Consider the following 27,160-nt stretch of genomic DNA (forward strand, 5'->3'; position numbering starts at 1 on the left):
GCAGTGGCCGGATCTCAGCTCACTGCAAGCTCCGCCTCCCGGGTTCACGCCGGTCTCCTGCCTCAGCCTCCCAAGTAGCTGGGACTACAGGCGCCCGCCACCTCGCCTGGCTAGTTTTTTGTATTTTTTACTAGAGACGGGGTTTCACCCTGTTCGCCAGCATGGTCTCGATCTCCTGACCTCGTGATCCACCCGTTTCGGCCTCCCAAAGTGCTGGGATTACAGGCTTGAGCCACCGCGCCCGGCGAAAGCCCTTCTTTCACAGGACTGCTTAACTCTATTTCCTGCCAAAGTTTGTATTTGTATTACTGTAAAAATTAAGAATTTTATCACTGGTGTTAAACTTTTCAAATAAATTTACATAGAATCCCCAATGATGTCAGATATTTCACTTTCAGCAGAATGAACTTCCAGACTTACTTTGTTTCCATGAACTGAAGAGTAAACTAAACTATTATTGGAATTAATATGGGTGATTTTCTATTTAAAACTCCTGATGACATTGATATAATACTTTTATCATTTAACTGTTTGAAAGTTCTTTTGCTGTCCATGGCCATACCACCCTGAATGCACCTGATCTCATCCAAAATTTCTTTTGATAATGGAGACAACCCAGTAACAGTCACTTCGCTTTTTTTCTTTTTTTTTTTCTTTTTTTTGAGACGGAGTCTCGCTCTGTTGCCCAGGGTGGAGTGCAGTGGCGCATTCTCGGCTCACTGCAAACTCTGCCTCACGGGTTCACACCATTCTTCTGCCTCAGCCTCCCCAGTAGCTGGGACTACAGGCGCCACCACAACACCCGGCTAATTTTGTATTTTTAGTAGAGATGGGGTTTCACCGTGTTAGCCAGGATGGTCTCGATCTCCTGACCTCGTGATCCGCCCGCCTCAGCCTCCCCACTTCGCTTTTTATGCTAGGACCAGAAAACTTGGAATGAAAAGTGAACAAAATTATTTTAGAACAACTGACATTTCTTTTAATGCTGCACTGTCCAATACAGTAGCTACTAGACACATGCAGCTATGTAGATTTAAATCAATTAAGGTTAACTTCATTAAAAATTCAGTTCCTCTGTCACATTAGCCACAATTGCTCAGTAACCAGGTATAGACCATTTTCATCACCTCAGAAAGTTGTTTTGGAGAGCACTAAGTTCTTAGGAAGAATCATGCTTCACAAGATATAAACTCACCTTCTGCAGGAGTAGAATCACAGTTTTCAGGCAGCCTTCTTAAGATAACTACTAACTTGAATAGATACTGATTCTTCTTTGGGACTTTTTTCTCTTCTAATTTTCCTGTGGTTGGTGTTATCACTATAGTGTCACTATAGCCCCATGGTAAATGTCAACTAACATTTTATTCAAGTTATATTTTCATTATCAACTTTCCTGAGCAGAAATTTAGTATTTAATCTTTTATTAAATATGTACTTGATATACTTTTTTAGCTCGTTGCCACTGAAAGGGTTGTGTTGGTTTTTATTTTTTTCCCAAAATTTAAAAAGCATAGCAATCAATAAAATTAATATGTAGTTATTTGATACAATAAAGGACAAAACCATTTAGAAAAACATTCAGACTACTCTAAAAGCTCTTTAGAAGACTGCTTAACTCTATTTTCTGCCTTTATTTCTTATTAATTTCACTATATTTCACTATAATTTTCCATTGGTCCCACCAACTGGCACCTATAACTTTGTACATCTCCAGTGCACCTGCTGATACACCAAGAAGCCCATCGAGGCTGGGTGTGGTGGCTCATGCCTATAATCCCAGCACTTTGAGAGGCCGAGGTGGGTGGATCACCTGAGGTCAGGAGTTTGAGACCAGCCTGGCCAACATGGTGAAACCCTGTCTCTAGTAAAAACACAAAGATTAGTTGGGTGTGGTCGCGCACGCCTGCAGTCCCAGCTACTTGGGAGGCTGAGGCAGGAGAATCACTTGAACCTAGGAGGTGGAGGTTACAGTGAGCTTTGATAGCACCACTGCACTTCAGCCTGGGAGACAGAGTAAGACTCTGTCTCAAAAAAAAAAAGTCCATCGGAACAGAAACGTGAAATACTTCTCTCATCACCATTGGGACTGAAAGAAGTAGCTATCCCTAGGGTCTTATGTCTGAATTCATTCCGTTTTTTACTGACATATTGGCACTGAAAGGATTTGTTAGTTACATTGCATCAGGAAAGTGTAGGGAAAGGGGAGATAGTTTATCACTAGTCATTTTACAGATTTAACCATGTGTTATGTGTGTTATATTAAATGAGACCATGGCAGAAGCTGGAAGTACAAAGAAGAGGTCTGCCAAACCCACCCTAGCCTTTTTTTTTTTTTTTTCTGAGACAGTGTTGCGCTCTGTTTCCCAGGCTACAGTAGTGCGATCTCGGCTCACTGCATCCTGTGCCTCCTGGGTTCAAACAGTTCTCATGCCGCAGCCTCCGGAGTAGCTGGCATTACAGGTGTGCACACCACCATGCCTGACTGATGTTAGTATTTTTAGTAGAGTTGGGGTTTCGCCATGTTGGTCAGGCTCCACCCTAGCCAATTTTGATGCAACTAATACTAATATTGAGAGGTGACTGTGCTAGCAGCCCTCACTCTCCGTGCCTCCTCGGCCTCAGCGTCCACTCTGGTGGCGCTTGAGGAGCCCTTCAGCCCGCCACGGCACTCTGGGAGCCCCTCAATGGGCTGGCCGAGGCTGGAGCCGCCTCCTTCTGCTTGCTTGTGGGGAGGTGTGGAGGGAGAGGCGTGGGCGGGAACCAGGGCTGTGCACTGCGCTCAGGGGTCAGTGCGAGTTCTGGCGGGCACGGCCCCGGCCTGGGTCTCACACACGGAGTGGCCGGCCAGGGCCGCCGGCCCAGGGCAGTGAGGGGCTTAGCACCCGGGCCAGCAGTTGCGGAGGTTGCGCGGGGTCCCCCAGCACTGCTGGCCTGCATGCAGTACGCTAGAATTGTCTCTGGGCCTCAGCCGCCTTCCCGTGGGACAGGGCTCGGGACCTGCAGCCCGCCATGTCCGAGCCCCCCATCCATGGAGGGCTCCAGCTCGGCCCGACTCTCCCCGACGGGTGCCGCCCCCTGCTGCTTGGTACCCGGTTCCATCCACCGCCCAAGGGCCGCCCAAGGGCTGAGGAATGCAGGCGAGGCTTGGGACTGGCGAGCAGCTCCGCCTGCAGCCCGAGTGCAGGATCCACTAGGAGAAGCCAGCTGGGCTCCTGAGTCTAGTGGGGACTTGGAGAACTTTTCTGTCTAGCACTCTGTGTCTAGCTCAAGGATTGTAAATGCACCAGTCAGCACTCTGTGTCTAGCTCAGGGTTTGTAAATACACCAGTCAGCACTCTGTATCTAGCTAACCTAGTGGAGACATGGAAAACTTTTCTGTCTAGCACTCTGTGTCTAGCTCAAGGATTGTAAATGCACCAGTCAGCACTCTGTGTCTAGCTCAGGGTTTGTAAATACACCAGTTGGTACTCTGTATATAGCTAACCTAGTGGGGACTTGGAGAACTTTTCCTTTTAGCACTCTGTCTAGCTCAAGGATTGTAAATGCACCAATCAGCACTCTGTCAAAACAGACCAATCAGCTCTCTGTAAACTAGACCAGTCAGCTCTCTGTAAAATGGACCAATCAGCAGGATGGGGGTGGGGTCAGGTAAGGGAATAAAAGCAGGTTGCTGGAGCTAGCAGTGGCAACCTGGTCGAGTTCCTTTCCACGTTGTGGAAGTTTTGTTGTTTCACTCTTTGGATCCATGCTGCTTTTAAGAGCTGTAACACTCACCGTGAAGATCTGCAGTTTCACTTCTGATAGCGAGATGACGAACCCACCAGGAGGAAGAAGCTCCAGACATGTCTGAAGGAACAAACTCCGGACACACCATCTTTAAAAACTAACACCGTGAGGGTCTGCGGTTTCATTCTTCAAGTCAGCGAGACCAAGAACCAACTAATTCCGGATGCAATATGTTTTAAAGTGAAAATTCCTGGACAAATGCCAGGCCGATTGGACAGATAAACCAGGAGCATCCCAGGCAAAATGAGACTTGTGGTCCTCCTGTCTACTCCCTATAGAAGGCAGTCTAACCACCTTACTCTGGCATTAAGATTATTCTAAATAAGTGACCTAGACTTCATTTTCCTTTTCCTTTCCTGGCTTGTGTGCTCCAGGTAAACTCCCCCGTGCTGTGTTAACTCTATTTTGGTTCACGTGATTTTCTCTGGAACTGCCCTTGTCACCAGTCTTAGCATATCTAGTCCTACTTGTTCTTTGACTTCCCAGTGTAAATACCATCTTTCTTAGGAACCTTTTTGGTTTTCCCAGGTGAGAATTAATCTTTTTCTTTGGAACATCCACAACTCTTTGTATAGTTTTTTTTTGCTATTTATTATATGTTATTTTTCTCTTTTATTACATAAGTTATATTTTGTTTTTACTTTTTTGTATATATATAGATAGGGCACATACTAAATGAGTAAAAGCATTTGGAAGATGAGAAGTTTAAAATAAAATAGATACAGATGGCTATTTGAAACATATTTGGATAGTTGAGCTCACACATCTATTCATTTATTAATTCAACAAATATTAAGGTTTCTGTCAGAGACTGACTGGTGCTAGGGATACAATGGTGGGCAAGGAAGATACGGTCCGTATTGTTGCAGAGATTATATGCCCATCTATCTTACATTCTTACAAATAAATGATTTTATGCTGGCCAAGCATGGTGACTCATGTCGGTAATCCCTTGACTTGGAGAGGTCAAGGCAGGCAGATCCCTTGAGCCCAGGACCTCGAGACCAGCCTGGGCAATGTAGGGAGACTCTGTCCCTACAAAAAATAAACAAATTAACCAGCATGGTGGCATGCGCCTGTAGTCCCAGCTACTTGGGGAGCTGAGGTGGGTTGATCGCTTGAGCCTGGGAGGCGGAGGGTGTAGAGAGCTGTAATCGTGCTACTTCCTAGGCAACGGAATGAGACTCTGCCTCACAATTTTAGAATTTTATGCCAAAGAAGAACTAGAGTATTAAACTCATATTTTATTTTATAGAAGAAAATTAGCACTTTATTTTTAAGGTTTATGTGTATAAAATGAGAAAAAATACTGGCTAATGTCTTCATTTTATGAAAAAGTGGTAAATATAGAGGTAGCATTCCAAAAAACTAATATGTATGAAACTAGGTGACTTGTTTTTTTTTTCCCCCCCACCTTGATAGAGAGTTGCTCTGTTGCCCAGGCTGCAGTTGTGCCATCATGGTTCACTGCAGCCTTGACCTCCCAGGCTCAAGTGATCTTCCCACTGCAGCCTCCCAAGTAGCTGGTACTACAAGTACACGTAACCATGCCTAGCTAATTTTTAAATTTTTTATAGATACTCTCTGTATTTTCGAGGCTAGTCTCGAACTCCTGGCCTCAAGCAATCCTCCCACCTTGTATTCCCAAAGTGCTAGCGTTATAGGCATGAGACACCATGCCCGATGACTTTAATTTGTGTCTTTTCTTCACAGTTTTATTGTGACTTGTGGAAGTGATGGTGATGTGAGGATTTGGGAAGACTTGGATGATGATGATCCTAAGTTCATTAATGTTGGAGAAAAGGCATATTCATGTGCTTTGAAGGTAGTAAAAACAGTTATATCAATTGATATGAAATGATACTGGCATGTGATTTTTATGCTTGAGTGAAAAAAATAATTTTGAATATAGATATACCTTGTTTATCTCATGAAATAATATTTTTAAATGCATGATAATGCCATAACTTGCCCTACCAATTTTTTTTTGAGGGATGTGAAAAAATATTTTTGAATATAGATATACCTTTGCTTTTTTTATCTCATGAAATAATATTTTTAAATGCATGATAATGCCGTAACTTGCCACACCAATTTTTTTTTTTTTTGAAATGGGATCTTGCCATGTTGCTCAGACTGGTCTCAAACTCCTGGGCTCAAGCAGTCCTCCCAGTTGAGCCTCCCAGGTAGCTAGGACTGTAGGTGCATGCCACCATACCTAACCACCCCAAAATTTTAAAGGTAAACTCTGAGTGGTTTATTAGAAGAGATTAATGGACATGAATGGTGAACCAATTAAAATAAATGCAGGAAAATAATACTTTCAAGAACAGTTTAAATGTTCCCTTTTTTCCTTTAAGGGAAAACTCAGTAGTGGTTTTAGCTCACTGCTGTGGTTTGAATGTGTTACCCTAAAAGCATGTGTTGGAAACTTAATCCCCAACATAACAGTGGTGGGAGGTGGGGTCTACTGAGAAGTATTGAGACTATGAGGGCTCTGGCCTCATGATTGGATTGATGCCACTATCTCAGGAGTGGGTTCATCATAAAAGGGTGAGTTTGATCCTCTTGCTCTCCCTCTTGCCCTCTTTTTACTCTTCCAAGATGGGATGATGCAATAAGAAGACCCTTGCCAGATGCCAACCCCTCAGTCTTGTAGTGTCCAGCCTTCAGAATCAAGAGACAATAAATTTCTGTTCATTATAAATTACCCAATCCGTGGTATTCTTATAGCAGTACAGAACAGACTAAAACACCTACTGATTCAGATAACTTAAGGAATTGTTCTAGAAAAGGGAATGTTTCATTAACTTTCCCAATATATATTCATATATGTTTCTGATGTTTTATGTAAGGCAAATATGGGAATGAGATGTAGGTTACTTGGAGAATGAAGACTTATTCAGAAGGACTTTGGAAATTAAGTTTGTATAAACCCCTAAGCTTTTCATTCATGATGACTTTTAATTTGAGTGTATTGTGTTTAGGTAGAAAAATCTTTCCACAGAATCATATTTTTTCCAAACCACGCATTTAAGGTAGATTAGATGGTGTTTAGATATTCTTTTTAAAATGATCATATATAATTGGAAAATACATTCCCAGAAGAAAAAACATAAATGACCAACATACATTAAATATAAGCTAAATCTTACTAGTAAGCAAAGAAGTGCAAATTTTAAAATTGGATTTTTTTCCCCCATAAAATTGGCAAGGACAAAAAATATTGCTAATCCCAGTAATAGTGAGGGCTTTGAGAAGTAAATATTATCACACACAGTGTCTGGATATATAAGTGAGAAACTTTTTTTTTTAGAGCAAATTGATACCATATATTAAAATTGGAATGGACACAGTCATTTTTGGCTATTTTCAAGTTTATGTGGAAAAGGATATTAGTAAAAGCGCAATTCATAATAATAGCAAACGTTACAAACAATTGAAGGGTCTTTCAATTGAGAAGTTATTTTATAAATTTTGGTAGAGCCATATAATGGAATACTGTGCAGCTACTATAAAAATAGGGTATTTCTATTTATTTTCATCTGAAAAGATATTTATAATAAGTTGAAAATAAGTTTACAATAAGTCGAAAAAGAATGAGATTCAGAACAGTTAATATAGTGTAGTCTTATGTTTGTTACAATAAATAAATACATATATACACACACACACACAAACACACACACACGAATATAACAAAATTAAGAAGACTTAACCCCAAAATGTTAATGGAGATTACTTCATAAAATAAGGAACTTACCCTCTGCTCAGGATACTTTTTTTTTTTTTGAGACGAGTCTCTACTCTGTCACCCAGGCTGAAGTACAGTGGCAGATCTCGGCTCACTGCAAGTTCTGCCTCCCAGATTCACGCCATTTTCCTGCCTCAGCCTCCCCAGTAGCTGGGACTACAGGCGCCAGCCACCACGCCTGGCTAATTTTTTGTATTTTTGGTAGAGACAGGGTTTCACTGTGTTACCAGGATGGTCTCAATCCCCTGACCTCGTGATCCGCCTGCCTCGGCCTCAGGATTACAGGCGTGAGCCACCGCGCCCGACCTTTTTTTTTTTTTTTTTGAGACGGAGTTTCATGCTTGTTGCCTAGGCTGGCGTACAGTGGTGCGGTGTCAGCTCACTGCAGCTGCCACCTCCCAGGTTCGCAGCCTCCCACACAGCTAGGTGCCCACCACCATGCCTGGCTAATTTTTTTGTAATTTTAGTAGAGACGGCGTTTCACCATGTTGGCTAAACTGGTCCTCAAACTCCTGACCTCACGTGATCCACCCGCCTCAGCCTCCCAAAGTGCTGGGATTACAGGTGTGAACCACCACACCCAGCTCCAATACTTTCATATTGTCATTTTTTTTCCGATCAGTGAACATATATTAGTTTACTAAGGCTGCTATAACAAATTGCCACAAATTTGGTGGCTTAAAACAACAGAAAATTATCTCACAGTTCAGAAGGCAGGAAGTCTGAAATTAAGGTGTCGTCATGATTGGCTCTTCCCAAGACTCTGAGGGAGGATATGTTCCATTCCTGTCTTCTGGGTTCTGGTGGTGTGGCAATTCTTAACATTCCTTGCCTTATAGGTATATCACTCCAGTTTCTGGCGTGGATTCTGCATTTAGGCTTTACTCTAAAAAGACATGTAATGATTTTGTTGTGGAAACATAGTGCAATGACTATTGTGGCCATGCCTTCTGATGCCTTCTCATTTTGAGACTAGCTCTGTTTTCTCTGAAAAGCTCTCTCGAGTCTTCTTCATTTTTATAACACTTAGGATCCATAAAAGTACTATTCAAATATTTTTCTTACCAGAAAAAAAGAAAAATTAGAGGCTATAAGATTGGTTGCTGAAGGTAGAATTAATTTTTCTAAAGCTAGCAAATTTTTCTTGCTAATGCACATTCCAGCAAAGTTGTATATTTAGTGATAATTTTTCTCGATATGAACTACATTTTTAAGGTTTTTTTTGTTTTGTTTTGTTTTTTTTTGCCAGATTTTTATCTATGGAGAGACTCCCAGTCATTTGGATTTGTTTTGCTAATGTTTCTTACCTTAATTTTTCTTTTAGAATGGAAAATTGGTCACTGCAGTTTCTAATAATACTATTCAAGTCCACACATTTCCTGAAGGCGTTCCAGATGGTATATTGACTCGCTTCACTACAAATGCAAACCATGTGGTCTTTAATGGGGATGGTGCTAAAATTGCTGCTGGATCTAGGTAAGGCTCTTTGACATCAGAAAAGGAAATAATGTTAGAACAAAAGGCCTTGTTTATTTGTTTCAGGGTAATGTTTTCAGGACTGTGACTTAATTTTTTGTTTTTTGTTTCCTCATATATTCTTTTATCTAGTAAAGGTTTTTGAGGATAAACTTGGGCTTCTTTTTGAATTGAAATATGTTGCTTTGGCCAGGTGTGGTGGCTCACGCCTGTAATCCCAGCACTTTGGGAGGCCAAGGCAGGCGGATCACCTGAGCTCAGGAGGTCAAGACCAGCCTGACCTACATGGCAAAACCCTGTCTCTACTAATACAAAAAATCAGCTGGGTGTGGTGGCGAGTGCCTGTAATCCCAGCTACTCAGGAAGCTGAAACAGGAGAATCACTTGAACCCAGGAGGCAGAGGTTGCAGTGGGCCAATATGGTGCCACTGCACTCCAGCCTAGGTGACAGAATAAGACACTGTCCCCCGCCCAAAAAAAAGAAAAGAAACCTACTGCTCTGCAGATGGCCTATTTTATAATACCAAAAGCATAGCTTGATGCAAAATTTTAAAAAATTATTTTAGGGCTTGCATGGTGACTCATGCCTGTAATCTTAGCCCTTTGGGAGGCCAAGGCGGGCAGATCACCTGAGGTCAGGAGTTCAAGACCAGCCTGGCCAACACAGTGAAACCTCTTCTCTATTAAAAAGACAAAAATGAACTGGGCGTGGTAGCGGGCACCTGTAATCCTGGCTACTCGGGAGACTGAGGCAAGAGCATTGCTTGAACCCGGGAGACAGAGGTTGCAGTGAGCTGAGATCACGCCATTGCACTCCAGCCTGGGCGACAAGAGTGAAACTTCATCTCAAAAAAAAAAAAAAATTATTTTAGTTAGAACTTGGACTATATAGTTAGAATATTTTGGAGTTTCTCTTGATGCTTCTTTGTCATAGGAAAACAATATAATTGGTTGAATTGCTGAGGTGAAGTGAAAGGTATAGTACTTTTAAAAATGGTTGTAGCTATAATTAGATTAGCAAATAATAGAAGTTTAAGATGTAACTAAAGAAGCCATTTAGGAAGTGTTTGTATTTTAGCATAATGGGAAATCTTGACTTGTGTTTTCAGCATATTTATAGAGCAAAACTAAAAGGTAAGTCATTAAATTTGGGTGCCAAATTTTATAAGCTGCTATAAAGAAATTACAGCATTTACTCTTGTGATTTTGAAATACTTGGACAGGCTCATGCCTATAATCCTAGCACTTTGGGAGGCTGAGGTGGGCAGATCACGAGGTAGGGAGTTCAAGACCAGCCTGACCAACATGATGAAACCCCGTCTCTATTTAAAATACAAAAATTAGCTGGGCGTGGTAATGTGCACCTGTAATCCTAGCTACTTGGGAGGCTGAGGCAGGAGAATTGCTTGAACCCGGGAGGCGGAGGTTGCAATGGAGATCGTACCACTGCACTCCAGCCTGGGTGATAGAGCAAGACTCCATCTCAAAAAAAAAAGAAGAGGAAGAAATATTTGGATCATAGCTTTTAGGAGAGGTGTTTTTTTTCTTTTGTTTGTTTGTTTGTTTTTTGAGACAGAGTCTTGCTCTCACTCAGGCTGGAGTGCAGTGGCGCGATCTCGGCTCACTGCAAGCTCTGCCTCCTGGGTTCAAGCAATTCTCCTGTCTCAGCCTCCTGAGTAGCTGGGACTACAGGCGCCCGCCACCACGCCTGGCTAATTTTTTGTATTTTTAGTAGAGACGGGGGTTTCACTGTGTTAGCCAGGATGGTCTCGATCTCCTGACCTCGTGATCCGCCTACCTTGGCCTCCCAAAGTGCTGGGATTACAGGCGTGAGCCACCGCGCCCGGCCTAGGAGAGGCCTTTGTATTAGCATTTATTCATTTGCGTTACTCTTTTTGTTCTTAGTGATTTTCTAGTCAAAATTGTGGATGTGATGGATAGCAGCCAACAGAAAACATTTCGAGGACATGATGCCCCTGTTTTAAGTCTTTCCTTTGATCCTAAGGACATCTTTCTGGTAATTCTTTTTTCCTTCTCTTTTTGTGTTTTTCCTGAATATGTTTAAAAATATATTTCCTACTATCTAAAAAATTTTCTGCTAACTCTAACTTTTCAACCTTTGTTTTATTCAGGAAGAGAGTTAGCAGGAAATTTCACCCAGTTGATAAAAGGGCTTTTTGATTTAATTAATTGAACCACTTTCCATGTGGTATTATGGCTATGACTATAGAGAAATGTGTTGTTTATTCCTGCAGGCATCAGCTAGTTGTGATGGATCTGTCAGAGTGTGGCAAATTTCAGATCAGGTAAACTCAGCAATTTAAATTTAAAGTTTTTTGCCTATTCCTGTAATAAATTGTTATATGTCATATTACTGGACCAAATTAATAATTGCTTTTCTTTAGAGTTTTCTTTGGTACCATTAAATACTTTTTGTGATCGAAGTCCACAGTAATCTAGTGTCAAAGTAAATTGTATTTGTACCTAATCACAAGGGGAATGATAATCTTATATTTAACTTTCTAAGTTTTGTAAATGAAGGGAATAAATTCAGTTATTTTATATTTGTAACGTAATGACCATGCGTTGGGCCTTGGGTTAGACAGTTAGGGATAAAAAATTATGGGTCACACTTGATTTGGAGAGTCACATATACTATTTGTTCAAATGCAGCCTAATAAAGGTTTTAAAGGAGGTACGAAATGAGGTGTTCTCCAGATTGGCAGAGGGAACAGTTAAGTCTTCCCAAGACAATCAGAGATGGCTTGGCATTTCTAGGGAGAATATGAATGTAATTGACTAAAGAAATATCCTCCACAAATAATGCCTTAATATCCACAGTTCCTTCCCTTCATTCTTGAGCTATTTAAAAGAACCGACTTTGACACTTTAACATTTTATAGTAGACCTTTGAATTTTTTTTTTGTAGTCATTCTAAGAATTTCACATATTGGGGTTTTGTGTATGTGTGTATGATTATTCAGTAAGTATATCATTTGTTTATTCTGCACAGAAAATACTCTAGTTATTTAAGATTTGTACTTTTCATATCTTTGAAGGACTTAAAGCAGTTTAGGTTTATCAGGTAGTATTATAATTAAGGTACATTAAGTTGCATTTTTCTGAGATATATATTAATTTGAAGCATTTAAATATATTCAGTTCTGCATATATTTTGGGGGAGGAATTTTCATAAAGGGAAAGACATTTTCTTTTTTTACCAATTAGACATGTGCTATTAGTTGGCCACTGCTACAAAAATGCAACGATGTGATAAATGCAAAATCAATCTGCAGACTTGCTTGGCAGCCAAAAAGTGGGAAGGTAAGAGATTCTTATTTTTATTTTTTATTAGAAACAGAGTCTTACTCTGTCGCCCACGCTGGAGTGGCGCGATCTCGGTTCACTGCAACCTCTGCCTCCCAGGTTCTAGCAGTTCTCCTGCCTCAGCCTCCCGAGTAGCTGGGATTACAGGCGCAAACTGCCATGCCCGGCTAATTTTTTGTATTTTTAGTAGAGAGGAGGTTTCATCGTGTTGCCCGGGGTGGTCTCGATCTCCTGAGCTCAGGCAGTTCACTCGCCTTGGCCTCCCGAAGTGCTAGGATTACAGACGTGAGCCACCGTGCCTGGCATGATTCTTATTTTTTAACCTTTGTTTTATTCAGTCCTTTTCAACTTTGAATGTAAAAATAGTTTTTTTAATTGTCACTTTTTAAAAATTTGGATTATAAATTTTAGAGTACCAAGCCAAATAATTAGTATTGAAATGCTTTAAGAAACATTTGAACTTTATCAGGATTCATTTTAAAGTATAAATTTTGCATGAATTAATGAATTTTATATTTTCTTTCACATTCATGCTTAATGGAACAACTCTGGAGACAGTTTTATTATGTCCACTCTCACTGTTAGTACCTAACATTTTGGAGGTACTAACTGATACAGTTAGACAACAGAAAAATATGAGAAATTTGAAAGGAAGAAAGAGAATGTTCATTATTTGCAAATGAAATGTTTGTATATGAGTAAATCCCAAGAAAATGAACTGGGGAAGAAAATCATTACTAATAATAAGAAAATTTAGTAAGATAACTGGAAGCAAAATTGTTTGCATACAGGATTGTTATACAAATACAGGATTGTTATCCTGTATACAAACAATAGCCATTTAGAAAGTATGTAGGAAAAATAATGCATTTACTGTTACACTGAAAAAGATACAGTAACAGGTTAAATGTATAAGAAATGTGAAAGATCTATATAAAGAAAATTTTAACATGCTACCAAGAGAAGTAAAAGAAGACTTGGATAAATAGAAACATATACTCTTAGAAAGGAATTTTTGATATAAATAAAGATGTCAGTTTTTCCCTAAATTAATCTATAGTTTTGATAACATTCACATATAAAATACCAGGCTGTGTGTGGTGGCTCATGCCTGTAATCCCAGCACTTTGGGAAGCTGAGGCAGGAGAACCGCTTGAGCTCAGGAGTTTGACACCAGCCTGGGTGACATAGTGAGACCTTATCTACACAAAAAAATGAAGATTAGCCAGGTGTGGTGGCATATTCCTGTAGTCCCATCTACTTGGGAGACTGAGGCAGGAGGATCACTTGAGCCCAGAAGATTAAAGCTGCAGTAGGCTATGATCTTGTCACTGTACTCCAGCCTGGGCAATGGAGCAAAACCCTGCCTCAAAAATAAAATATCTTACCTGAAGGCTCTTAGAAAAAAATAAAATAAAATAAAATAAAATGAAAGTACCAATAAGATGTCTGGGAGGACCAAATTGAGCTGATTCTAAAGCCCATGTGGGCTTTCCACGCTACCCAGAGAAGGGTCCATATGATATTCTGGATTCTCATCGTAATTTAAAGGGAAACTTTCACAATGTCTAGAACCCTCGATGTCCTGCAAATGAAGGAGGAGGATGTCCTTAAGTTCCTGCAGCAGGAGCCCACTTAGGTAGCACCAGCTTTGTCTTCCAGATGGAACAGTACATCTATAAAATAAAAAGTGACGGCATCTACATCATAAATCTGAAGAGGACCTGGGAGAAGCTTCTGCTGGGAGCTTGTGCCACTGTTGCTGTTGAAAACCCTACCGATGTCAGTCTCATATCATCCGGGAATACTGGCCAGAGGGCCATGCTAAAGTTTGCTGCTGCCACTGGAGTCACTCCAGTTGCTGGCTGCTTCACTCCTGGAGCTTTCACTAACCAGATCCAGGCAGTCTTTTAGGAGCCACAGCTTCTTATAATGACTAATCCCAGGGCTGAATACCAGCCTCTCACAGAGGCAACTTATGTTAACCTACCTACTTATTGCTCTGTGTCACACAGATTTTCCTCTGTGCTGTGTGGACACTACCATCCCATGCAACAGCAAGGGAGCTCACTCAGTGGGATTGATGTGGTAGATGCCGATCCAGGAAGTTCACATGCGTGGCACCATTTCCTGTGGGAGGTCATGCCTGATCTCTGCTTCTATAGAGTTCCCGAAGAGATTGAAAAAGAAGAGCAGGCTGCTGCTAAAAAGGCTGTGACCCAGGAGGAATTTCAGGGTGAATGGACTGCTCCAACTCCTGAGTTCGGTACTCCTCAACCTGAGGTTGCAGACTGGTCTGAAGGTGTGCAGGTGTCCTCTGTGCCTATTTAGCAATTTCCTCCTGAAAACTGGTGTGCTCGGCCTGCCACAGAGGACTGGTTTGTGGCTCCCCACTGCTCAGACCACTGAATGCATAAGGACAACCACTGTGTGATCTTAAGATGTTCTTGCACAGGCTCTGAAGCAACATGGAAATAAGGTTGATGGAAAATAAACATTGGGTCGGGTTTGATGGCTCATGCCTATAATCCCAGCACTTTCGGAGGCTGAGGCAGGTGGATCACTTGAGGCCACAAGTTCAAGACCAGCCTGGGCAACATGGCAAAACCCTGTCTCTACTAAAAATACAGAAATTAGCTGGGCGTGGTGGCACACACCTGTAATCCCAGCTACTTGGGAGTCTCGGGCATAAGAACTGCTTGAACCTGGGAGGCGGAGGTTGCAGTGAGACGAGATTATAATACTGCACTCTAGCCCAGGTGACAGAGCAAGACTCTATCTCAAAAAAGAAAATAAACAATTGGTTTCTTAAAAAAATGAGAAAATCCATGTGGAAAATGAAAAGTTTTGAAAAAGAAGTGTTGGAAATAATCTAATTCAATCAGATAATAAAACAAAGTTATGAGAATTAAAAGTTTGCTATTGAGTTATGAATAGACACATACCTGTTAAAGAGATAAATAGACCCAAATGTATATGGAAAGTTAGTGTATATAAAGGTAGAGAAAAGGAGATTTAGCAAACGTATTAGCACAAGGATATGAATACCAGGAAGTGGGAATCTTTGAGGACCATCTTGGAAGCTTTCTTCCACATGATGAGTCTGTATATAGGTATTTACTATATTATTATTTCAACTTTTCTATTCTTTCGAAATTTTTCAGAAAATAAAAGTAGATCATGTAAAAAGTAAATAATTTTGCATGATACAAAATATTATAGTCACAGTACAAATGACAAACTGGGGAAGAAAGTTTGAAACAATAAAACACAGCTAATTTCCATAGTATGCAAAGTATTCTTACAAATCAATAAAAACCCATTAGAAAGATAAGCAAAGACATGAGCAGACAGTGTACATAAAAAATATACTGTTGGTGGCCGGGCACAGTGGCTCACGCCTATAATTCCAGCACTTTGAGAGACTGAGGTGTGTGCATCACCTGAGGTCAGGAGTTCGAGACCAGCCTGGCCAACGTGATAAAACCCTTCCTCTACTGAAAATACAAAAATTAGCCAGGCGTGGTGGTGCGCACCTGTAGTCCCAGCTACTCGGGAGGCTGAGACAGAAGAATTGCTTGAACCTGGGAGACAGTGGTTGCAGTGAGCTGAGATGGCACTACTTCTCTCCAGCCTGGGCAATATATATATAAAAATATATAGTTTGTTTTTCTTTCTTTTGTAGATATATACACACACACACAATTGGCTTTTAAAATTATTTTTTCTTTCCTTTTTTTGAGACATGGTCTCACTCTGTTGCGCAGGCTTGAATGCAGTGGCATGATCATGATTCACTGAAACCTGTGCCTCCTGGACTCAGTTACATCCTCCCACCTCAGTCCCCCACCCGAGTAGCTGGGACTAGAGGCACGCGCCCACAATGGCTGGCTAATTTTTTTATTTTTTGTAGAGACAGGGTCTCATGTTACTCAGGCTGGTCTCAAACTCCTGAGCTCAAGTGATCTGCCTGTCTCAGCCTCCCAAAGTGCTGAGATTATAGGCCTGAGCTACCACACCTAGCCCATGTGAACTTTTAACAATGTACATTCTAGAGTAAAGTGATAATTGAGCTCAAGGAAATGTAGTGTGTATTTTTTTCTTTGCTTACAAAAAAATCTAATTGAAAATTATTTAAAATAAAGATTTTATTATATATTACTAATTGTTTTTTGGATAATCATGGAATGAATACACAGTTTTTTCGACTAATCAGTTTCTTTAGAAGAATGCATAAGAAGATACATTTCTTGTTTTTCAAGATATTTGAAGGATTCTGTCTTTATTTTCCTCCAACAAATGGGAGGAATTTTTAAATTAGAAGGGCCTAGATTCCTTAAGAAGTAGTATTGAAGGTCAGGCACGGTGTCTCACGCTGTAATCTCAACACTTTGGGAGGCTGAGGCAGGAGGATCACTTGAGGCCAGAGTTCAGTACCAGCTTGAGCAACACAGCGAGACCCCATCTCTTAAAAAAAAAAAAAAAAAAAAAAAAAAAAAACACACACACACACACACACACACACACACACACACACCAGGAAAAAAATTAGTTGGGCTGTAGTCCTAGCTATTTGGGAGGCTGAAGCAGGAAGATCCTTTGACCCCAGGAGTTTGAGGCTCAGTGAATTATGATCACACCACTGCACTCCAGCCTGAGTGACAGAGCAAGACTATCTCTTGGAGGGGAAAAAAGTAATCATATTAAAAGTACTAGTAATTACAAGTTCTCCATTTTTTGGTGGGGGCAGAAAGTTATCATATTAAAAGTACTAGTAATTACAAGTTCTCCATTTTTTGGTAGGGGCAGAAAGTTATCTTATTAAAAGTACTAGTAATTACAAGTTCTCCATTTTTTGGTAGGGGCAAAAAGTGATCTTACTAAAAGTACTAGTAATTACAAGTTCTCCATTTTTTGGTGGGAGGAAAAAGTGATCTTACTAAAAGTACTAGTAATTACAAGTTCTCCATTTTTTGGTGCAAGCAATAGAGTGATCACCTTTATTTTTTTCTCTTCCCATGACAAATTATCATCTATTTTTTGCTTAATGAAGTTTTAAGTAATATTCTGAGTTTCATTAGTTGCCAGTTAAAATACAGGTTTGTGCCTGGCACAGTGGTGTATGCCTGTAGTCCCAGCTACTTAGGAGGCTGAGCCAGGAAGATCCCTTGAACCCAGGAGTTGGAGACCAACCTGGGCAACACAGTGAGACACCGTCTCTTAAAAACAGAAACAATAAAAACTAATTTGCTTTTATGTCTTGTAAATTTATCTGAATGAATTTTGTGTCTTTTTCCGTCTTCAAGTTCAGTTTAATGTAAACTTTTGTTTAAGTTGTTTATCTTTTCTAATAGTTACTGGCAATTCCTGTGGAAAAATCTGTTAAGCTATATAGAAGAGAAACTTGGAGTCATCAATTTGATCTTTCAGATAATTTCATCTCTCAGGTAGGTTTTATAAAGTGACACTTTCAGTGGGCTATAAGGAGCAGTTAATGCATAGTTTGCCTGAATACAGTTGCAGTTAAATATTATTGAATTGGAAAACAACTGGCTGTTGTTTTCCTTTCTTCATTCAAAGCAAGAAACTCATCCTTTCTTCATTTAATCATAACTGGATACGAAATAGGTCTTTATTATAAGAAGTCAAATTTAACCCTTGCATCGTATTAGCACAGGTTATTCTAAAGCTATCAGTAGTTAGCCTTTATTGTTAAGTAAGTTTCACTGAGACTTGTGATCATGGACTCTGAAATTTTAGAGCAAGAAAGGTTGTTGGTCTGTTTTCTCTTTCTTTTACATGCACAGATATTTACAGTTAAGGAAATGTAAGCCCAGTAGGTCATCAACGGCTTATTAAAGTTCACTTACTAGTTTTCTTCATCTTGGTTGTGAATGCTAAGAGAATGTCTTGAATTGTCTCTCTTTCTAGGATAATAACATTTTTTAGGTTTTAGGTTTTGCTTTGAAAATTGTGCCAATGGCTGGACACAGTGGCTCATGCCTGTAATCCCAGCACTTTGAGAGACTGAGGCAGGAGGATTGCTTGAGGCCAGGAATCCGAAACCAACCTGGGCAACAAAACAAGACTCCATTTCTACAAAAAAATACTAAAAAATTAGCCAGGTGTAGTGGTGCGTGCCTGTAGTCCTAGCTACCTGGGAGGCCGAGGCAGGAGGATCACTTGAGCTTCAAGAGTTGGAAGTTGCAGTGAATAATGATGGTGCCACTGCCACTGCACTGCAGCCTCAGTGACAGAGCAAGATCCTGACTCTAAAAATAAAATAAAATTGTTCCAGTATAACTTTTTCATGATAAAGTAATAGCTGATAGTGATACTTGAATATTATTGAAAAATAAGGTTAGAAAATAAGCAAACTCTACAATACCTCGGGGCTCTTCCTTTCCAACTTGGACCTGGCAGAATGGCTCCTGCAAGGAAGGGTGGCAAGAAGGAAAAGGGCCGTTCTGCCATCAACGAGATGGTGACCCGAGAATACACCATCAACATTCACAAGCGCATCCATGGAGTGGTTTTCAAGAAGCATGCCCCTCGGGCACTCAAAGAGATTCGGAAATTTGCCATGAAGGAGATGGGAACTCCAGATGTGCGCATTGATACTAGGCTCAACAAAGCTGTCTGGGCCAGAGGAATAAGGAATGTCCCATACCGAATCCATGTGCGGCTGTCCAGAAAACGTAATGAAGATGAAGATTCACCAAATAAGCTCTATACTTTGGTTACCTATGTACCTGTTACCACTTTCAAAAATCTACAGTCAGTGTGGATGAGAAACTGATCGCTGATCGTCAAATACATCAAATAAAGTTATAAAATTGAAAAAAAAAAAAAAAGTAAACTTTGTCTTGTCATTTGTGTATCAAATATAATTAGAAATAATATGGAACAGGGATATAAACATTTGAATTTGGTTGATTGCTCTCCAAATTCTTGAAAAAAAAATGTAAAGAAAATTGAATTTGGTAATAAAATGAGTATTTAGTTTGAAATTTTACAAAATCATTATTTATTGACTGTTTTTCTTTACAGACCCTCAATATAGTAACCTGGTCTCCCTGTGGGCAATATTTAGCTGCAGGTAGTATTAATGGTCTAATTATAGTTTGGAATGTGGAAACCAAAGACTGCATGGAAAGGTATGATTTAGTATATCTTTTGTCTCTTCTTTGCTCATCTTTATTAGTTTTGTGTTTGTTTTATTTCGAAACATTTCAAATTTGCCATCAGATTGTCAGAATGAAAATATAATTAAATTTATATTATTTATAAATTATTGTCAAAAGTCATTTAATCTTTACTAAAATTTACCTAAAGAAATGTACAGTTTATATTTTTCTTGACAGTATTTTTAGAAACTACTTTTTAATTTTTAGGGTGAAACATGAGAAAGGTTATGCAATTTGTGGTCTTGCATGGCATCCTACTTGTGGTCGAATATCATATACTGATGCAGAAGGAAATCTAGGGCTTCTAGAGAATGTTTGTGACCCCAGTGGAAAGACATCAAGCAGTAAGGTAAAAAGAAGTATGGTACAACGGTTTCTCCAAAATGTTTCTGTGATCATATGGATTTGGAAGACACCACAAACTGCCTTATATTCTTGGAAAATTACTTTTCATGTTACTATAGTAGATTCTGAGTAGTAATCTATAGTAAGAAAACTTCTTACTTGTTCAACCCGATGTCTCCCAAGTGTATTTTACTAAGAAACTTTTTTCTCTATATATAATGCCTTTCCAAGGAATACCTTTCATTAAATACTATTTTGTATCAGATCTCAGTTTGGCCTGCAAACTATATCTACTCTGAATTAGCCTTAACTCTTAGAACTACTCATACACCTCCTGTGCTTAGCCAAACAACTTTACTGAGCAACTTTAAACAGGCACCTTGTTTTATACCTTCTTGCTTTTGTTCGTTATTCACCCTGCCTAGTAGATGTATCTATTTATATTCAAGTCTTAGTTTAGACTTCTGATTACAGATTGCAGACTTAATACATGCCTTTATGTCTGTCCCTCCTGGAACTCCCACAAAGACTATTCTAAAGGCGTTTTTTTGAATGCATAATCCCATAAGGTTTAAGAAGACAGTTGAAGGGATGATTATAAAAATAATTTTGAGCCCTGCTGCAGTGGCTCACACCTGTAATCTCAACACTTTGGGAGGATATCTTGAGCCCAGGAGTTTGAGATCAGCCTGGGCAACATGGTGGGACCCCATCTCTACAAAAAATAAAAATTAGGCAAGTATGGTGGTGTGTGCTTGTAGTCTTATGCTCCTACTCAGGAGGCTGAGGTGGGAGAATCACTAGAGCTTAGGAGGTTGAGGCTACAGCAAGCTATGATTATGCCACTGCACTCCAGCCTAGATGGCAGTGAGACCCCATCTAAAAAATAAAAATTAAAAAAGGGAGGCTAGAGAATAGAAGGATGATTGGAAACTCACTTCAACTTCTCAAAAAGTTGAATTCTAAAACTAGTTTCTGGAAGCTGAGGTACTACTCAGTTTGCCTCACTGAATCCCCAGAGATTCAGAATTTGGTAGCACTAGGTACTTCTAAAAGTGGGGCCGAAAACGGGAGAGGTGATTTAATAAACAAGTAGAGTCCTCTAGTTTCAACATATGTGTTCAAAGCTGAGTACCTGCCCTCCCCTGTCTTCACATGCATTCTGGCAGAATGTTGGAGATCTGTTTTTTTAGAAAAGATGAAATAGACTGTCCTTGGTCTAGGGACACTGGTTACAGTTGAATGGTCTTGGGTAAGGGGGAAATACTGTACTGAAAACAGAGGATTAAATGAAAGATTAGATACTTGAGTGTTGAAATGACTGTCTCAGTTCTACTAGGTTCTCAGAACATTGTCAGCCAGTGTTATGTGTTTCAGGCAGGAGATTGGGAAAATCATCTTTGGCAAATTTGTCTAAGAGAAAAGATGTAAAGAGAGAGTTTCTTAATTCCAGGGAAAGCAAAGTTGTAAAAGAAAGGAGAAGTGATCGTAGTATACTATATCTGTTAAAAGATAGGAATAATGCCAGCCACTTGGGGTTATTGGGAGGATTAAGTGAATTACATATAGTTAAAACAGTGTCTAGCACACTTCATAAGTTTGACATACTTTAAAAGTGTTGGCTATTATTTTTATTCAGCTGTGAATAACATTTGCATGATCTTATTAACCTAAATACTGTATATTGATTGAACCACAAGGAGGATGTATCTATCTATATTGGGAGGATTGGGGTCGGAGAATAGTGTACATGCAAGCATGGCAGTTGGGGTGGTTGTGAAAGGGTACCAAATCCTCATCTTCCATAGATAGAAGTTAATAGGATCTGTTAAACACAGTGATTAAAAGTGAAAAAAAAAAATTCTGCTAGAATATGATTTACAGGTGTGGAAGAAGTAGCAAAGAAACAACTAAAAGAGTTGGAAAGATTTATTCTGTAGAGAAGTAAGTTGGGGCTGTGGAGAGGGCTATTTTCATGGCACACCTTGTAAAACTTTTCAACTAATATATATGTATGTGTAACATTGGTAAACACAAAAAGTGAATTCAGAAAAAAATTCTTGGCTGGGCGCGGTAGCTCATAACTGCAATCCCAGCACTTTGGGAGGCCGAGGCCGGTGGATCATCTGAGGTCAGGAGTTCAAGACCAGCCTGGCCAACATGACGAAACCCCAACTCTACTAAAAATACAAAAATTAGCTGGGCTAATTTCACACCTGTGAACATTTTATCGCCTTCATCATAAATATGAGGCACAGTCCCCCATTAAAAAAATTTTGTTTCTTTGAGACAGAGTCTCCTCTGTTGCCTAGGCTGGAGTGCGATGGCGGCTCCCTGCAACCTCCACCTCCTGGGTTCAAGCGATTCTCCTGCCTCAGCCTCCCAAGTAGGTAGGATAACAGGCACCTGCCACCACGCCCGGCTAATTTTTTGTATTTTTAGTAGAGATGGGGTTTCACCATGTTGGCCAGGCTGTTCTTAAATTCCTGACCTCAGGTGATCCACTTACCTCAGCCTCCCAAAGTGCTACGATTACAGGCATGGGCCACTACGCCTGACCTCCCCGTTTTTTTAATAAGAAAATCTAAAAACAGTTTTTTACCAACTTGAGTACGTAAACTTTTAGGATTATAAATGGATTGGTTAAATATCTTCTTATAGCACTTAGTTATTAATTTACTCATATGAAGTATTTTTCAATTTATGGATTTAGAAATACTTTTTCATCTCATTTTATTAAACATCAGTTTTCAGAGCACAATTATGTTTACTTCCATTTAAAAGGTTTATGAGGGTCTGGGTATGGTGGATCACGCCTATAATTCCAGCACTTTTGGAGGCCGAGGTGGATTTATCACCTGAGGTCAGGAGTTCAAGAATAGCCTGGCGAACATGGTGAAACCCTATCTCTACGGAAAATACAAAGCTTAGCCAGGTGTGGTTGTGTAGGCCTGTAATCCTAGATACTCAGGAGGCGGAGGCAGGAGAATCACTTGAACCTGGGAGATGGAGTTTGCAGTTAGCCAAGATCATGCCACTGCACTCCAGCCTGGGTGACAAAGTGAGACTCTGTGTCAAAAAAGAAAAAAAAGGCCGGGCGTAGTGGCTCATGCCCGCAATCCCAGCACTTTGGGAAGCCAAGACGGGCGGATCACAAGGACAAGAGATCGAGACCATCCTGGCCAACATGGTGAAACCCCATCTCTACTAAAAATACAAAAATTAGCTGGACGTGGTGGCGCGCGCCTGTAGTCCCAGCTACTTGGGAAACTGAAGCAGGAGAATAGCTTGAACCCAGGAGGCGGAGGTTGCAGTGAGCCGAGATCGCACCACTACACTCCAGCCTGGCAACAGAGCGAGGCTCCACTCTGTCAATAAATAAATAAATAAATGAAAATAAAAGGTTTATGATGTAATACTTTTTAATCTGTTAATGGTGTTCTCATTAGACTTTTATACCAAACTATAAATTTCCTTTGGCTTAACATTTGTAGAGTTTTTATTCATCCTATAGGAGTAACTTGAGATCTTTCCAGTGTATCTGCTTACCATTTCACTTTTTAAAGTGATCTAAAAATTTGTTTATTTTGAGACAGGGTCTCACTCTGTCACTCATGCTGGAGTGCAGTGGTGAGATCATGGCTCACTGTAGCCTCGACCTTCCAGGCTCAGGTGATCCTCCCACCTCAGCCTCCCAGGTAGCTGGGACTGTAGACCCATGCCACCATGCCTGGCTAATTTTTTGTGGAGATGAGATTTCATCATGTTGTCCAGGCTGGTCTTGGACTTCTGGGCTCAAGCCATCCACGTGCTTCGGCTTCCCAAAGTTCTGAGATTACAGGTGTGAATCACCATGCCGGGGCTTTATGTAGCATTTCTTTGCCTTCTTTTTTTTTTTTTTTTTTTTTTTTGAGACGGAGTCTCGCTCTGCCGCCCAGGCTGGAGTGCAGTGGCCGGATCTCAGCTCACTGCAAGCTCCGCCTCCCGGGTTCACGCCATTCTCCTGCCTCAGCCTCCCGAGTAGTTGGGACTACAGGCGCCCGCCACCGCGCCCGGCTAGTTTTTTGTATTTTTTAGTAAGCCAGGATGGTCTCGATCTCCTGACCTCGTGATCCGCCTGTCTCGGCCTCCCAAAGTGCTGGGATTACAGGCTTGAGCCACCGCGCCCGGCCTACCTTCTTTGTTTTTCTATTGGTTCTATCACTTTATTTTTATAAGTATCAAAACAGTAACTTTAACTGAGATAATATAAAGAAAATGTTTCTTATGCAGTATCTTGTTCAAAATAAAAGTAAATGAGAGCATGTCTTACAATATGAGAGACTTTATAGGAACTTTATCACATTAATGTGACTTTGCTGGGAAATGACTTCTGAGGAATAAAATCTTATTTTATATTTTGGCATACACTGTATTTGTTTACGTGTCAGTCCCTATACTCCTATCCCATCCCCAGACTATAAGGCATTTGAAATAAGAACTGGGTCTTATCGTGTAAATATAAATACAATTCTTATAAATACATTTACTAATTATTCTTATCTGTTCAGTGAGTTTGCTACTTGGTAGAATTTATAGGTGCATATTAAAAGATTACCTTTTTAGTAATTGAGTTTTTCTAAATCATTCACTTTTATAATTTGTATTAATTTGTTCAAGGTATCTAGCAGAGTGGAAAAGGATTACAATGATCTTTTTGATGGTGATGATATGAGTAATACTGGTGATTTTCTAAATGACAATGCAGTCGAGATCCCTTCTTTTTCAAAAGGGATTATAAATGATGATGAGGATGATGACCTCATGATGGCTTCAGGTCGTCTTAGACAACGAAGTCACATCCTAGAAGATGATGAAAACTCAGTTGGTAAGAATTTGACTTTGTGCATGTGATTATCCTGTTGATTAATATTTTGGATTTTTTATTAACACTTAAAGTCATTATTGAATTTGTAGAATGTAGCTAAAATGGTGCTTAGAGGAAACTTTATAGCATTAGGACTTTGTTAAAAAAGGTTTCAAATCTATAATCCAAGCTTCTGCTGTGGCAGACTAGAAAAAGAGAAAACTAAACCCCAAGCAAATAGAAGGAAGGAAATAATGCAGAGCAAAATTCAATAAAATTGACAACAGAAAAAGACAACAAACTATAGAGAAAGTCAATGAGACCAAAAGCTGGTTCTTTGAGAAGATCAATAAGGCTGGGCATGGTGGCTCATGCCTATAATCCCAGCACTTTGGGAGGCTGAAATGGGCAGATCACTTGAGGTTAGGAGTTCAAGACCAGCCTGGCCAACATGGTAAAACCCTGTCTCTACAAAAATACAAAAATTAGCTGGATGTGGTGATGCATGCCTGTAATCCCAGCTACTCAGGAGACTGAGGCAAGAGGCTCACTTGAACCCAGGAAGCGGAGGTTGCAGTGAGCTGAGATCGCGTCACTGCATGCCCTCCTGGGCAACAGAGCAAGACTCCATCTCAAAAGAAAAGATCAATAAAATTAATAAATATCTATCGTGGTTGATCAGTAAAGAGAAGACACAAATTACTAACATAGAGAATGAAAGAAGGGTGGGCCATCACTATAGATCTGTAGATTTGTGCTATCTAATATGTAGTAGCCACTAGCCACATGTAGCTGTTGAGCACTTGAAATGTGGTTAGTTCAAATTGAGATATGTTATGAGTGCAACCAGACCTTTTTTTTTTTTTTTTTTTTTGAGGCGGAATCTCTCTCTGTCACCCAGACTGGAGTGCAGTGGTGTGATTTTGGCTCACTGCAACCTCTGCCTCCCGGATTCAAGTGATTCTCATGCCTCAGCCTCCTGACTAGCTGGGATTATAGGCACACGCCAGCATACCTGGCTAATTTTTGTATTTTTAGTAGAGATGGGGTTTTACCATGGAGTGCAGCCAGATTTTGAAGACAATATGAAAAAAAGAATGTAAAACTCCTGGAAAATTTTGTATACATAGTACATGTCGAAATGATAATATGTATTTTAAATGCACTATATTATTAAAATTATGGCTGTTTTCTTTTTACTTTTTAAACATAGCTATTAGAAAATTTAAAATTACAGCTGTAACTCACATTATTTGTCTGTATGGCAGCGCTACTATTAATATCAAAGGCATAATGGAAATATTATGAATAACTATGCCCATAAATTTAACAACTTAAATGAAATGGACGAATTTTCTGAAAGACACAAACTACCTCGCTAACTCAAGAAGTAATAGATAACCTGAATAGTATTGTATTGTTAAAGAAATTGAGATGGTAATTTAAAATCTTTGAATAGGGTGCTTATTGTAACAACTCACATGCTAAAATAACACTTGAACATTATCAAGTAAAATGCCAATGTGCAGTGCTATGTTGTGCTGTTTAAAGTCATATAGAGTTTATAGAACAACAGTCCTCAAATGTTTTGGTCTCAGTAGCCTTTATACTCTAAAAAATTTTGAGGACCCTTCAGAGAGCATTTATTTATATAGAGTTATGTCTATTGTCATTTACATATTAGAAATTAAAATTCAGAAATTTAAAAATATTTATTCACTTAAAAATAGCAATAAACTCACGTAAACATGAATACTTTTTTATTAAGAACAAAAAAAATTTAGTGAGAAGAGTGGCATTGCAATCTTTGTAATGTCTGTCATAGAGGACAGCTGGATTCTCTCATCTCCTTCTGGATTAAGTCTATTGCCATGCATTGTTTTTGTTTCAAGTGTATGAAGAAAATTTGGCCTCACATAAATATGTAATATGAAAAGAGAGAAGTATTTTAAGAAATCTTTTAATAGCACATTCAACTAATTGTGGATATTCTTTGATGTTGCACCAAGACTCAGAAGATGATCGTTTCCTAAAGATTACTTGCAAAGTGTAATCTGAAAACTTCAGTGAACTCTTACGGCTCTATTATGTTAAAATTCATTGGTCTGGCTGGGAATGGTGGCTCACACCTGTAATCTCAGCACTTTGCGAGGCCCAGGCAGGAGGATTGCTTGAGGCCGGGAGTTCAAGACCAGCCAGGGCAACATAGTGAGACCTTCTTTCTAGAAAAAACTTTAAAAATTAGCCAGGTGTGGTAGTGTGTGCCTGTAGTCCCACCTACTTGGGAGGCTAAGGTAGGAGGATCTCTCGAGGCTGAGAGGGCAAGGCTGCAGTGAGCCATGATTGCAACAGTAAGCTCCAGGCAGGACAACAGAGCAAGACCCTGTCTCAGAAAAAAATAAAACAAAATAAAAAAATTCATTGATCTGACTTGAATGT

General features: G+C 39.8%; 1 protein-coding gene and 1 pseudogene across 1 annotated transcript in view; both read left to right on the top strand.

Annotated features, from left to right (window-relative positions):
- Positions 1–27,160, top strand: part of WDHD1 (WD repeat and HMG-box DNA binding protein 1) — a 94,844-nt gene that overhangs the window by 15,148 nt on the left and 52,536 nt on the right. The window contains exons 3-11 of the mRNA XM_011999691.1: positions 5,500–5,611; positions 8,865–9,016; positions 10,922–11,033; positions 11,272–11,322; positions 12,245–12,340; positions 17,698–17,790; positions 19,394–19,500; positions 19,738–19,879; positions 24,535–24,742. Coding sequence (XP_011855081.1) covers positions 5,500–5,611; positions 8,865–9,016; positions 10,922–11,033; positions 11,272–11,322; positions 12,245–12,340; positions 17,698–17,790; positions 19,394–19,500; positions 19,738–19,879; positions 24,535–24,742 — 1,073 coding nt within the window. The remainder of the gene's footprint in view (positions 1–5,499; positions 5,612–8,864; positions 9,017–10,921; positions 11,034–11,271; positions 11,323–12,244; positions 12,341–17,697; positions 17,791–19,393; positions 19,501–19,737; positions 19,880–24,534; positions 24,743–27,160) is intronic.
- Positions 13,908–14,777, top strand: LOC105553634 (annotated as a pseudogene).

Source organism: Mandrillus leucophaeus, unplaced genomic scaffold (assembly GCF_000951045.1).
Source record: "Mandrillus leucophaeus isolate KB7577 unplaced genomic scaffold, Mleu.le_1.0 Scaffold60, whole genome shotgun sequence".
Taxonomy (NCBI): Eukaryota; Metazoa; Chordata; class Mammalia; order Primates; family Cercopithecidae; genus Mandrillus; species Mandrillus leucophaeus.